Source organism: Canis aureus, chromosome 5, assembly GCF_053574225.1.
Source record: "Canis aureus isolate CA01 chromosome 5, VMU_Caureus_v.1.0, whole genome shotgun sequence".
Classification (NCBI taxonomy): domain Eukaryota; kingdom Metazoa; phylum Chordata; class Mammalia; order Carnivora; family Canidae; genus Canis; species Canis aureus.
The window spans coordinates 12,741,696-12,756,392 of record NC_135615.1 but is presented as its reverse complement, the minus strand read 5'-3'; the positions used below and the strand labels follow the sequence as shown (position 1 = coordinate 12,756,392).

Sequence of the window (14,697 nt, the reverse complement as noted above, 5' to 3'; positions counted from 1 at the left end):
ACACCCAGTTCTAAAACTCTGATTTAATTTGTTTTTAAAATTTTGCTTTAGATGTTATACGTTATTCAATTATTGTCATCTTGTAATGGTCTTTTGGCCTATGATAGCCTAGTAACTTTGACCTGTGAACTCATACATTTGGTGAAAGCCAACCCTTTGCCAGCAACCCACTCACCACTGTAACACACGTTGTCATATATCTATAAATAAATGTTATAATAAGTATGTAACTTATTTATTAAAAAGACTAAAATTCTAGTTAAGTGGCATGAAGAGTCCTGACCAAGCCAAAAAACAAATGATAACTCAGGGTAAAATAAGTCAATATTTAAAATGTTAGTTATTCATTAAATTATTTTAAGATTCATTTGGGAGACTGAATGTATGAGAAAACCCAAAGAACAACAACAACAAAAAAATTAAGGATGAAAATGTGATGTATTAAAAGAAACAGAAAATGTGATGTATTAAAAGGCAACATTAAGACAGTCAACTCAGGCGTAGCAATTTTACCTCCCTTCATGTCTTCGGTCTTTTTTTTTTTTTAATTTTTCTTTTATTATTTATTTACGATAGTCAGAGAGAGAGAGAGAGAGAGAGAGAGGCAGAGACACAGGCAAAGGGATAAGCAGGCTCCATGCACCGGGAGCCCGACGTGGGATTCGATCCCCAGTCTCCAGGATCGCGCCCTGAGCCAAAGGCAGGCGCCAAACCACTGCGCCACTCAGGGATCCCTATGTCTTCGGTCTTTTGCACTTATAATATTTATGCCTTAATTACTTCCTTTATATAAATTGAGAACCATATTAGATGGTATTTTAATTTTTCCTCAACCATCAAAATAACAAAATTCAAGAGGATAAGAAACGTTTACTATATTATTAATATTTTAGCTGTGTTTTTTTGTTCATTCTTGATATTCTAAGATTCATTCTTTTATCATCTCCTTTATGCTTAAAGAAACTCCTTTAGACATTCATTTAAGGTATGTCTACTGGTGACAAATTCTCATAGTTTTCCTTTACTTGAAAAAGTCTTGGAAGGAGGGGTCTTGGGGCCACTGGACCTGATTTGGGTTGAAGTCTAGGCTCTGCTCAGCCTTTGTTTTTGGGGAATGGGGACAGAGTTTTAGTATTTCTTACTGCTTTTCTTTTCATGACACTAAAGAGAAACTTTAACATACAGTATGAGGCAAATACATTGCCAAAACGAATATGCAGTATGAAAAAAAAACGGTCAATATATATAACATAATACATGGGAAATCAGTTCAAAGTTGGGTAAATGACTGAATTATGAGAAGAGAGTATTCCTTCAATTTCTACAATTTAATTATTATATTATGTCTATTTTTACTATTGTGGCCACTTTTCATATGTTTATTATTTTGAGGTGTTGAATTTAACATCCATATGAATGCATGCAAGAGATATATCCTTGGCCAGTGGCAGAATCATGAGTTGAAAGTAAGAGGTTTTTTTTTTTTTTTTTTTTTTCCAATTTGGAAAGAATCAGAATATTAAGTAAATAAAACACAATGTATGTGGAGCACAAATTAGATTGATATATTATTACTGTTCTAAAAAATTGTTCTGATATATATTAATACATACCAGAAAATAAATAAAATCTGTATATAACTTTTCTAGTAATTTATTTTTATGACATTCTCCACAAGTTAGTCTCTTTTTTTCCACCTTTTTATTCCTGGTATCTAACATAGTGCATGTGAACATCAAATATTTGCAGAATAAATGAATGGATGAATGATAAGCCAGTAAGTAAATAAACTTCCATTTTACATTTGGATACATATAATTTTGATAATTATGAGGAATGATAGCAAATATATTAGAATGATATTCTATAGCAAAGTGCCATTTGGTTGATCCATGATTGGTTTTCAAAAGAATTCACCCTTGTTTCCTTTTCTTACTACATAAAATGATAATGGATATATTATTCAAATATCTTTTTCACTAGAAGGTCAGTTGTAAGATTGAAGAAATGGTTTTTATGTTATTGATTAAAGTGATCACACAACCTTCTGTGATGGTATTTGTTGAAAACCCTATGGGGATTTGTCATAGTTAATGAGTGGCTCTAGAAACTTCAGAAGTAAATTAATAGAAAATATTAGCAAAGTGAATTAAGTTTGTAAATTGAGACAGACTTTATCAATATCCATGCCTTGTTATGTTGCTATGTGTCAGACAGGCCTCTCTACTTTAATCTTTAACTAATCATTCCTTTGATTCCACATCACTACAACATCATGACAGTCAAAGATTAACCTTGAAAAAGGCTTCTCTTCTTCAGTCATCAAAAAAATATGATATTCCATTAAGTAGGTGTGAATTTCCCATTCCCTTCAAGGCAAAAGTTACATGAGTCTCTGGGTATAAAGATTTATCTTTTTTTTTTTTTTTTGAAAGGATGTTCAGAAATCTGTCTAGACACTATTAGTTGTTTTGCAAAGTTAATTTTGGATTAACTGATAGGTGGCCCCACTTTCTCTGTAATTCAGCTAAGGAAGAACTCCTGGATTGGGTCTTCCTCAGAAGAACAATGTGTCAGCCTTATTTATCAACATTAGTGCCCAAAAAGCACAGATCTACAGAAATGTCACTCCTTTGGATCCTTTTAAAATTATTTCTCCTTTTTCTTCAGCTTATATTTAAAAGTACCTATAAATTATGTACTTCACAGTTGCATGCCATAAATCTATTGGAACAGCTTGCTTGATTTTCTGACTGCCATTCCCCTCAGTATTCCCCTCAACTCCACAAGTTTTATTAAAAGCTTCAGACACAAAGGTTTTATTCCTTGTTGTTGATGCTAATTTGTTATGAAAACAAAATAGTGGACCCTGAGATATTAAGCATTTGGGGCTAACCATAACCATTAACATATATGTACGTGTATAATATATACAGCAAGTATATATATTTATTTATAATGTTATATATAGCAAATATATGGTTTATTTATTCTCTTTCTTTGTAATGTGTCCACTATCATCATGATTTATTAAAACATCTAATTCTCAGGATGACCAGGGACCAGAAACACAAAGAACAATGACAACCAAACTTAAACCTTCAGAGGGGATACTTACATAAGTTTTTTTAGGAAGTTAATTTTTCCTTTACAACTGAAGAATGTGATATAGACACAGTTGTAGTTGATGCTCATATAGCAATCATATTATAATATAATTTTAAATACCCAAATTAACAGAATAACAGAATTTTTGAAATCTTACTAATCTTAGAAAGCATCACTTTGCCACCATGGCTCACTTCACAATCCCTCTGTTGTATCCATCAGGAATAGAGAACTCTCCCACGTATTCCTCCTTCAATCCTTTTTTCTCTTTCCCTATGGAAATTATATCCACTCTTTGATGGAAGATACAATCTAAATAATTACAGAATGTGAATAGAAGGTTGAGGGAGCATCCAGAGCCATAAACCAGGGCTTCTGTAAAATGTTAAGATCCCTTAAGATATCGAGAATTTTGCGTTCATGCAAAGGAGAGATAGAATGACCTGGATAGAGCCCTTTTAAATAGTGGTGTCTCTGAAAACACCAAAACAGATTTATCAGTACTTCTTGTAGGAAGCACTGTAGTAAATTAACATCCTTCTTTGCTTTGATGAGATCAAGTATAGCACTGATATTGTTGGAGTTCCACTGTTTGTTTTTTAATCAGTTTTCACTAATAAAATGCCTCTGTTCTAAATGATTGATTTTTTTTTTCTTTTGTGTTTACTCTCATACACACTTGTTACCTTCAGACAGAAAAAGGACTTTCAAGAGTATGGCAAGAGAGTGAGCAGAACTCCAGTGGTCATTGGCAAAAGGCTGTCATCCTGCTAGGAAAGCTAAGGAATTTTGAAGTCATATTCCAAGGTATCAGAACAAGAGATCTAGGAGGAGGAGCTGCAATTGATCACATTGAATTTAAAAACTGCATGACTGGTAAGTTTCTGGAAATCTCTTCTACTTGGAACAGTTTTCATACTCTAGCCATTTTATCTTTATTTCTCATTTACAAAATGTTCTGCTGTTACATATTTGGTACCTCCATAAAAATAAGTTGGAAGCCATCATTCCATAATTGTTGAACTTACATGTTAAGAGAGGATAGCTTCTCCCTCCCACAAGTGCACAAACATTTAATTCCTTCCTTTGTTCCAGACCATCCCTTTTCTAACATGTAGAAGTGTTCTTCTTTGCACTTTTTTCCTTTGCACTATTTTTCAACATGAATTAAGTGTACGCCTAATATTTACATATGTTTATCTAAAGTAATTTAAAGTGAGCCAGTAAAAAAAAATGTTTGAAAGCTGTCACTTAGTGGATATATGAGAAATAAATTCAACCAGGTGTAATTCAAGCAGAACTTGAGTTGAGAGCAAGGCTTTGGGTATTTATGCTACTACAACAAGTGAACAGCAACTTGAAAAGTTTTGCTATCATTTATCTCACTTCCAAAAGTGTGAAGTTTAACTCTACTTAGATTTTCTTTACAAAACTACCCAGAAAATGTCAAAAATAATTATAAATATCCTTGTACAGTTTCACAACTGGCAAAGTTCTTTTGGAGGCACTATTCCATTTGATTTTCCAAGATAGTGCCATGTGACATACACTGCCAATGAATTCTACACAGATTCACTCAGAGGCAAGATCCTGAAATAGGAAGCTAAAGTTAAGTGCTGTTTAATTTTATTATCACTCTTACACTAAAGTATCTTTTCACTGAGGCATTTCAAAATGCCAAAAGTTTGGTATTTGGTGATGTTACAGCATCGGCTCTTTTATGAGTAAGGCTGCTTCAAAGATCCCAGGTGATCTAGGGAGCACAGAGCTCTAAGTATCCATGTCAGGAGAGGGATGGGATTTGGGCTTGGAGATGTTTGGGAGAGAGTACTGGATAACAGAAAATGAGGTTATAAACATATAATCATGAAAATTTATCTTAGAATATATGTGCTTATTCTAGAAGAATGTGCTTCTTTGGTTCTTTGCTAGTCATCTTCCTAGTAATAAGCTAAATTTCTGTTATAGTTAGTTCAATCTATAAATGATTCTGACAAGTTTAAAAATATCTTAAAAACTTTTTTCTAAGATTTTAGAAAGAAAGAAGCTTTTATTAAACAAGAGAGATTCCTTTCCTCCTAAGGGAGGCAGAATGATTATTAGATGGGTTGATTCAGGACAGAAGAAATCCGAGAGTTATTATTCCAACTTTGCCAGTTTCGTAGAGAAGTTTGCACTGTTTTTTTCCCTCTATTCCTGTAAAGTCCTGTGAGAATTTACATGATTCTAGTTAATTTTTCTCAGCTCAATCCAATGCTCCGCTTACTGAGAAATACTTTAATGTCTTATGTTTAGTGATAAACTACATTTGGGGACTATAGTTCTTTCTGTGTCCTCAAAATAAAGAGGCCAATTGTGGCCAATTGTACTTAAATACGGACAGTTGTGTAACAAATATGTTTTAGGACAAAGTAACTATTGCTTTATTATTATTATTATTATTATTATTTAAATATTTTATTTATTTATTCATGAGAGACAGAGAGAGAGAGGCAGAGACACAGGCAGAGGAAGAAGCAGGCTCCATGCAGGGAGCCCAATGGGAGACCCGATCCCGAGTCTCCAGGATCACATTCTGGGCCAAAGACGACGCTAAACTGCTGAGCCACCCAGGCTGCCCAACCATTGCTTTATTAAAAAGCAGTTAAAGCCCAATCTGCTATAAATAATAAGGGTTTTCAAATTATGTTTTTGTTGGGATAGAAAGAGGAAAAAAAACATTATGAGAAAGTGTGAAAGAATATCTATGGAACTAAAAGAAAATGATTATTTTGTCTCCTTAGTTTTGTACTATATGCTAGTAAAATATTAGTATTACTCAGAATATGTTACCTTAAGTTCCTTGGCACTATCACCAATTTAGAAGTAAATGGAATTTAATTAAACACCTAAAAATCAGAGAGGCACTACAGAACAGTGGTCAAGAACAAGGAGTCTTGGGGCATCTGGGTGGCTCAGTAGGTTAAGTGTCTGACTCTTAATTTCAGCTCAGGTCATGATTTCAGGGTGGTGAGATCAAGCTCCCCATCCAGCAGGGAATCTGCTTCCCTCCCTTTTCCCCTCCCCCTACTTATGCTCTCTCTAAAATATATAAAATAAATCTTAAAAAAAGAACAACAAACAAACAAGGAATCTTGGGGGGGCACCTGGATGGCTCCATTGGTTAGGCATCCAACTCTTGATTTCAGCTCAGGTGATGGTCTCAGCTCAGACTGTGATCTCAGGGTTATGAGATTGGGCTCCATGCTCAGCAGGAGTCTGCTTGGGATTCTCTCTCTTCCCTGTCCTTCTGCCCCTGCTCCCCTCCCTCCTTCACTTGCCCACTCTCTGTACTAGGTAACCAACATTGCCATAAAGTCTATCATGGAATTATTGCTGTTTTCTATTTGAGGTGAAGAACTTAAAACATTGCTTCCTATTTATTTCTCTGTCACATACTGCTGATAACAGAAGACCATATATTATATGATACAATTTATATGAAATATACACAACAGCAGATGTATATATATATATATATATATATATATATATATAGAGAGAGAGAGAGAGAGAGAGAGAGAGAGAGAAAGTATATTAGTGGTTGCTTAGGACTGAAGGGAAAAGGGGTGGGGAGTGACTACTAATGACTATTGGCATTTCTGCATTGGATGATGAAAATAGTCTACATTTTTTATGGCAGTCGTTGCACAACTTTGTAAATATACTAAAGCCATAAAATTATAAACTTAATATAGGTGACCTTAATGGTACATAAATTCTAAATGCTAAATCAATATGCTTTTAAACAAAGTATATAAAAGCAAGAGAATTATGGAAACATGAGTGCTGATGGTGGTGATGGTGGAGTAGTAGTTGCTGGATTTTCCCAAGGTCTCACATCAAGACAGTCAGAGCACCTAGTTTGCAAAGTCAGTAAGTCACAGAAAACATAGACAGCAAAATGAAGTGAAAACGCATCACTACAAAAGCCAGTATACAAGCAATTAGGGACACACCACTAACAACCACAAGACCTTTGTGTTATTTATGTCTATAAAGGAGAAGACATGAGAATCATGAAAGAGCCAATAGATATTCCCTGGAATATGCAGTCAGGTGATTTGATAATGTCAGCTAAAACTGGAGGGGTTTCACTCACTTATGGAATGAGTGGGTGCAGGGCTCTGTGGTAAGTTCTGTGGGGTTGAGGCAGTTGACACTGAACTCTCAAACTGGGTACAACATAATCCTCTTCCATTTCAGCAATTCATTTTCAAACACCCCACAAAACAAAGTATTAACAGACACAGCACTGGGAGTGGTATCAAAATTGAGTAGGCTAGGAACAGATGAAGGGAAGAGAAGACCTACATCAAAGTAGGGGGTGGGGCAGAGCCAGAAAATCTCAAAAAGCAAGGTATTATATGTTTTTATGGACTTATGTAGATTCTATAGATTTATAACCTTTTTCAGAGGTTTAACACTAATCCTCTAACTTTGGCTAGGTCATTATAGAGCTTCAGTTTTCACATTTACACAATGGCAGGATCATAATGGATTCTCTGAGATATTCCTAGAACTATCTGACAACTCTGGAATCTAGGCATATTTTTAAAAAGTTCAGAATAACCGAGAACAAAGTTTAAAATTGATGAAATCGGAAGAAGGTAGAGGATATATATAAATTATATGTGTTTATATTTGTATTTGGTGGTTATCTACATTACCTGCAGGTAAGAAAGCTATTTGAGCTTTGTGATTACTTTTAACTTTCCTTTCAAAGACTTACAACTCAATTTATTAGGTAATGTTTAGTACATGACCGACATAAAGCTATATGTATTATTTTTTTATTTCTTTGCATTCTGAATACATCATAGTACTATCTTCAATTTACTATCAAATCTATTATATTTTTCTAAAAAAGAAAAATAAAGCAAAAGCTTAGGCATATGAAAAAAAAAAAAAAAAAGCTTAGGCATATGGTCTGTCCAAGGACACACTAGGAAGCTTATCTCCTTTCTGGATAAAGTTAACAAAGAGGCAAGTAGCTTATTCATGAAAAAGTAAGTGACAGATTATGAACTTGATATCTCCTCTTTTTAAAATTCAAGTTGATTTAAAATGATTTTTTTTAAATAAAAATCTTGTAAAGTGCAACTACCTACCTATAGAAGAGAGAAGTGGGACTGAAATTTATGTAGACAGGAAAGTAATATTCCATCATTGTAATTATCAAAGTGTCATTTCTAAATTTAAGTGGTTACTCATTTTTCAAAGAGTATTATTTATTAAGTACAATCCTTCAGCTGATACTTGTTGAGTTTACTATGAATACTAAGTAGCATTTATGTTAGTTGTTGGGAGCCCAGTTCTACAAAGCCATTAGGTTAGGTGCAAATTCCAGTTACCCTCTTGCTTTCTGCTCTGTGGTTTTAGGCAGGTCACATGATTTTCCCTTGTCTCATTTTCTCAGCTACAAAACAATAACACTGCTTCCATCTGAGAGAGCTCTTAGAAGGACTAAATCATTTCCTTTTATGCAAAGTGCTTTGAAGAATGCATGAGATAAACACTGAATATATGTTAGCTAAATGTATAAAGGAACAACCAGTTCAAAAGACTTGATAGTGTTTTAGGCACAACACTTTTTATGTCATCATCATTTAAGATCTGGTTCTGTTCTGTTCACGTGTTCAGCAAACATTTATCGATTGCCTGAGCTGCAGAAAGCTCTGTGCAATGTACCGTACACATCTGCTCAGAACAGGGCTGAGATGCACGTGTTATAGTGTTTGGCTTTATTGATTTTCCATTTCCCCTTTTCAGTGCTTCTTCCTGGACTCCCGGCACCTCCTCCCTTTCCCCACATGCCCCTGTGCCTTATATTTCTTCAACTGCTCTGTGAACTGTTTCCAAGAAACTCATAAGTTGGGTTCCTTAGCCTGGTACCTTAGGGCGGGGCCAATCACAGTATAAGATGTTGCCTTTACCACTAAAACATCTAAAAGATTCAATTGAATGATGACCAGATTTTCTTTCAGGGAAAATGAAGGAATATCTTAGGGAATAGAAAATGCTTCTAGAAGTCAATAAAATCTTCTAAGTAGACAGTAGCACAGTAGTGACTCTGCCTTTCTCTAAATACATACTGAACAAAGCTCATCATGCTCCCCAAATAATCCTAAATGTGAAAGGAAGGAAATAGTTTGGGGATAAAGTAAGAGAAGCCAGTGTCATTATAATTTTAGATGTCTGGTGCATTGTCTTCACACATAACCTGAATATCTTTCTCTTTTATTATAAGCACTTTCACATCTTTCATTTTTTTCCCCTCAAAAACTGTATGTACGACTCCTAAGTGTCCTTTAAACAGTAATTGATCTGGAGTGAAAAATAGTGGCTTGATGATAATGATTTCAGTGCAGCATTACTCTGGATTCAAATGGAACTTGGGAGATCACAAAACAGTGATTGCTCTATATAAAGTTCACGAATACATAAATCTATAAACAGAAGCCTGTAGAATTTGCCTTCAAAACTTAACATTCTTCACTTAGTTTAGATGAAGAGCTGTGTTTTCACTCAACATATGAGTGCCCCAAGTGTTGCTTTTAGATCTCACACAGTTTTCTTTCAAAGCATATGTTATGAGAAAAGGGAAAGAGAAGAAAAAAGAAAAGGAGGATGGAAGTGTGTAAAAAAAAAATATATATATATATATATATATATATATAATAACTGAACATTGTATCCTAGTGAAATAATTAAGTCACTTGTTTTTAATAACTAATGACTAACTGATTTGTAGCTCTGTATAACATAAGGATGTATAAATAAAGACTGAATGGATATATGGATGGTGGATGGATGGATGGATGGATGGACAGTTAGATTAATAGAACCCATTTACTCATATCTTGGTATATGTGTGCAAATTCAGAGCAAGTTTCTGCCTTCACCTGATTTACATTTGATAAAGTAACATGTAATATTGTATCATGGGTAATAGATGCTGTGAATGATAGAGGGAGAAAACAGTGGAGAATTATTACCTTGATTAGAGTGGTAAGAAACTGTTAGAAGATTACAGTTGAGTAGAATCTTAAATGAAATAAGAGATGACCATGCAAACATCTCAATGAAGAGTTCCTCAGACCTCGGGACCAGCCAGGCAGATTTATCAGGAGGAAAGCATGTTGATGAAGCCGAAGAAAGAAGGGTAGGAGGATAGTGATGGGTTTCATTATTCAGAACTTTGTCATCAGAAATGCCTGCTCTGTACTGAAGATTTCTTCACAGCACGGGTTTAAACAAGCTGACTGACATCGGTCTGCATAGGATTAAATTCTGTCGCTGCCACTTACTTGCCATGTGTCCTTGAATAAATGCTTATCAACTCTGTTGCCTCCATTTGCCTCCAAATCAGACCTACTTCATAGGTAATTGTAAGGATTTAACAAATTAACATATGCCGAGACATTTGAACAAAAACGCTTTATGTTCACTATTCAATAAATGCTAAACTTACAATTATCATCACAATCATCACCATCATATTTAATTTAATCCTCAGTAAATCTCCAGAAAATTGTGGTACCCAGACATTGCAATAACTAATACCAGCCAGGTCAGTTCCCTTACTGATGCTTAACAGCAAAGAACCTTAGCCATAGTTAGTCATAAAAATGTGGAATAGTACTAAAATTCTGATAAATACCTCGGGAGTAAAAGCGGACACACAGCACCTGCCATATATAGTGTGTCAGTAATTTCAACTGTTCTTTTTTTAAGTTTTTATTTAAATTCTAGTTAGTTACCATATATTATAATATTGGTCTCGGGTAGAATTCACCTATTCATCACTTACACATGTTGTGTTCTTTACAACATGTGCCCTTCCTTAATGCCCATCACCCATCTAGCCCATTGCCCACCCACCTCCCCTCCACCAACCCTCAACTTATTCTCTATAGTTAGAGTCTCATATAGTTTCCTTCCTTCTTTTTTCTTTTCCCTTTCCCCTATATTCATCTGTTTCGTTATATTTCACACGAGTGAAATCATTTGGTATTTGTCTTTCTCTAACTGAATTATTTCACTTAGCATGCTATACACTAGCTCCATACACATCATTATAAATAGTAGCATTTATTTTTGATGACTGTTTAATATATAAATATATATTGACTAGGTAAAAAAAAAAAATATATATATATATATAGGCTAGGTAAAATACTCAGTGGTTCTCAAGTGGAAAAAAATAGCCTTATTTGAAGTAACTACTTTACCTACCTGGAAATATCTTTTATTAAAAAACAAAAAGTGTGAAGGTCATGTTTTAAGATTTTTGTTATGATAAATTTATACCCTGATTAGATCTCCTTTCTAACTTAAATATCTGTATTACTAACATGTCCATATATAAATGCATGTTTTATTAAATATATACCATATAGTGATGCAAATATTAATATTTTGACTTTTCAGTGAAAGAAAAGTAGCTAATTTTTATTGATTCAAAATGTTGATTCTTCATCAATGCAGAAGTAGTTATATCAATCCACTGACTTATAAACAAATACTACACATTTTTAAACCTATAATTGTTTGTGGTAGAGATTATTAACTATTTGCAAAGTATCCATTTTCTTTCCATGTGTCTCAGACCCTTTTGGGTAGGTGAATCAATGTGACCAGTGTGCTCTGAACAAGTAACATGTCACTTCCAGGTTGAGGCATTTACACGCTGGAGACCCTCCATGTCTCCCTTCTGATACTGTCATAGAAGAGGCTTTATTTTCCAGATGTCGTGTCTACATCTTCCTGGTCTTCTGAATTGGTAAAGTCCCTCTACCAATTTGTTCTAAATATGTATAGTAAGTGACCCTTGAGAAATGGTGTTTTTGAGATTTTGGTTTATTTACTATGTGTCATATAATCTACTTGGTCATATCTAACAACTCCATGCAATTTCCTATACTACAGGGAGTATTTTGATAGAGCTATTATAGAATTGTACTATACATCAGTAGGGTTGTATTCGACATTGGGTTGTCCAGCATTGTGACCCTCACATCAGATAAATTTGCTTTCTTTGAGGTTACCGCATGAGGATTGCGGTTGCTTAGTTAATGAACAAAAAAGAAATTACAACCAAGCTATCAATCCTTTGCAGGTTTTTTCAAACTGAAGATGTAAAAGAGAAAGATACCTACCTACTTTTCAGATTCTAATATTCTAAATATGTTAAGAAAGAGCTTTTAGCAAACTTGCTACTCTAGCCTTGTGGGGAAAGTAAGTCAGGAGGAAAAAGTTGACACTACACAAAATTCAGAACCAAGAGGTGGAGAGTCCTTGTGCCATCAACCCTGGCAATAAGTGAAATCAGAGCTCCGGCTATAGTCTTCGCTTTGCTTTATTGCTTGAATTGATCTGAGACAGGCCTCAGGAGAGAAGCCTCATTGTCACAGTCAACCAACAACATCGTTCTTCAATAAGCCTTAGAGCCAAGTTACTTGCTTCTTGTAAAATCAGGGCATCGATTCTTGCTCTTGGCACCATGCCCACATTTTTAAAATCAGGACTATGCATTTAAGTTTATTATATCTTTAATCAGCTATTTTAAGTTAAAAAATCAAAGCCATGGATAGATCTAATTTCTTAGCAGTATATTGAAATCATTTGTTACATACCTAGAAAATATTAGATACTACTTTATCTATCAAAATAGTTGATAAGATTAGTGTTCCAGTGTCAAAAAGGTCCACATTTGACGCTGTAATTATAATCTTATTACAATGACAAAGTAAATATTATAATTGATGTGATTATACTTGATTGTAATCTAAGAACAATGATATAATTCATTCATAATATTAAGGAAAAATAATTAAGCATACACTTCAGTAAGGTTTAAATAGCCTTTGAAATACCCCTAAGTTCAAATGAAGGGTACTGTAGATCTGAAAACTAACATTATCCTTGGTTCATATAGTTTCTAATTAGAATTTTTTTTTTTAATTACAGTTATCATTTCCACACTTAATACCTTGGTCAGTAAGATAATTTCATAGAGTATTTGTGACAATATGGTACTCAGTTTTTATTGAATTATGTTTTAATAATTATTTTCTGTTCAAGGTTAATATTCATATCAACAGGACTTCCATTTTACATTAATGATTTTTTTTAATTTCCATTACACAGTTGAAAGATATATTCTTCAGTCCTGAAACATTAATACAAATATATGTAATATATACAAGCTATAGGTGAGTTTTAAATAAATAGATGTGGAGCTCAAGAAATTTATATCAGTTGAAGCAAACATAAAGAACTTGGTTTTAGTAAAATTTGCATGTATATATACATGTACAAAGCCAAGAATAGGAACAAATTTTCTTGTCTTATATTTGATATAACACACATGTACTTATACACAGAGGCATATATGAGTTTCTGAAAAATCTCATATTTTGAATAGTAACACAAAGAAAGGGCTTGTGGGAAAATAGGATTAGGGAAAGCTATTGGAAGCATAAGTAACTAAGTTAAATACTAATATAAACAGTAACAACCATAATAGGTACTAGCACAGTACAAAATATTTTAAAGTCCAAATAGAGGAACTTTTCAGTAAATGTATTACTTTACCTAAAAAAAAAAAAAAAAAAAAAGGTGAGTTGGGAAGCAAGAAACCTTGGTGGAAGTTTGGTTTAAAAATATTTAAGGCTAGGGATGCCTGGGTGGCTCAGTAGCTGTTTGCCTTTGGCTCAGGGCATGCTCCCGGGGTCCTGGAATTGAGTCTTGCATCAGGCTCCCCACAGGGAGCCTGCCTCTCCCCCTGCCTGTGTCTCTGCCTCTCTCTCTCTGCATCCCTCATGAATAAATAAATAAATCTTTAAAAAAATGTTTAAGGCTGTTTAAGTAACAGCCTTACTTAAGTAATTTAAGTAACTTAAGTAACTTAAGTATGGAGACAAGGGGAAAGTGCCCAAAGGCTGAAAAAGCTATACAATAAATAAGCACTTGCAAAAAAGCATGTGGAGAAACAGGTAAAGCACACCCCAAACAGCCCTGCATTCTTTCTTGGCTCTCTGGCTCAGCTGTGTTTGTTGTCTTCCTTGGTGACACAAGACGTTATTGAGGTGGAGAAAATCATATGGGAATCAGCACTGCTTCTGTGTTGTATTAGGCCTAATCCCCCCACTGGTTAGTTGCATACAGTCTTCATTGTTCTCCAGAAACATGCATTGCCTGTGCATCAAGACAGTAGAAGGAAACTGGTATATACTGGATATTTGTGGGTGCCAAGGTCAAACTAGATGCAGCACATGCATGATTTCTTTTAAGGAGGGAAGAAAGATATTTAATACAGAATGGCTTCTTGAAGGATTTAACCAAAATAAGTCACACAAATTGTCTGGAAAGTTGCCTGAGCAGATTTGGGAAATACAGAGTTTTAAATTGTTGACTCAAAGGTCAGGAAGGAGCTCAGCAAAAGAAACCAAGTGTGGTTTGGATTTCTTCCCACTAGTTTACTTTTTGGTCTTTTGGTCTTTATGCATTCTCATGATAATTTCTGGGAATTCTCTAGGTTAATTA

General features: G+C 34.3%; 1 protein-coding gene across 1 annotated transcript in view; it reads left to right on the top strand.

Annotated features, from left to right (window-relative positions):
* The window catches only part of MALRD1 (MAM and LDL receptor class A domain containing 1), a 759,283-nt gene that overhangs the window by 494,497 nt on the left and 250,089 nt on the right, over positions 1–14,697 (top strand). The window contains 1 exon segment of the mRNA XM_077896425.1: positions 3,801–3,984. Within this exon segment, the coding sequence (XP_077752551.1) occupies positions 3,801–3,984 (184 nt within the window).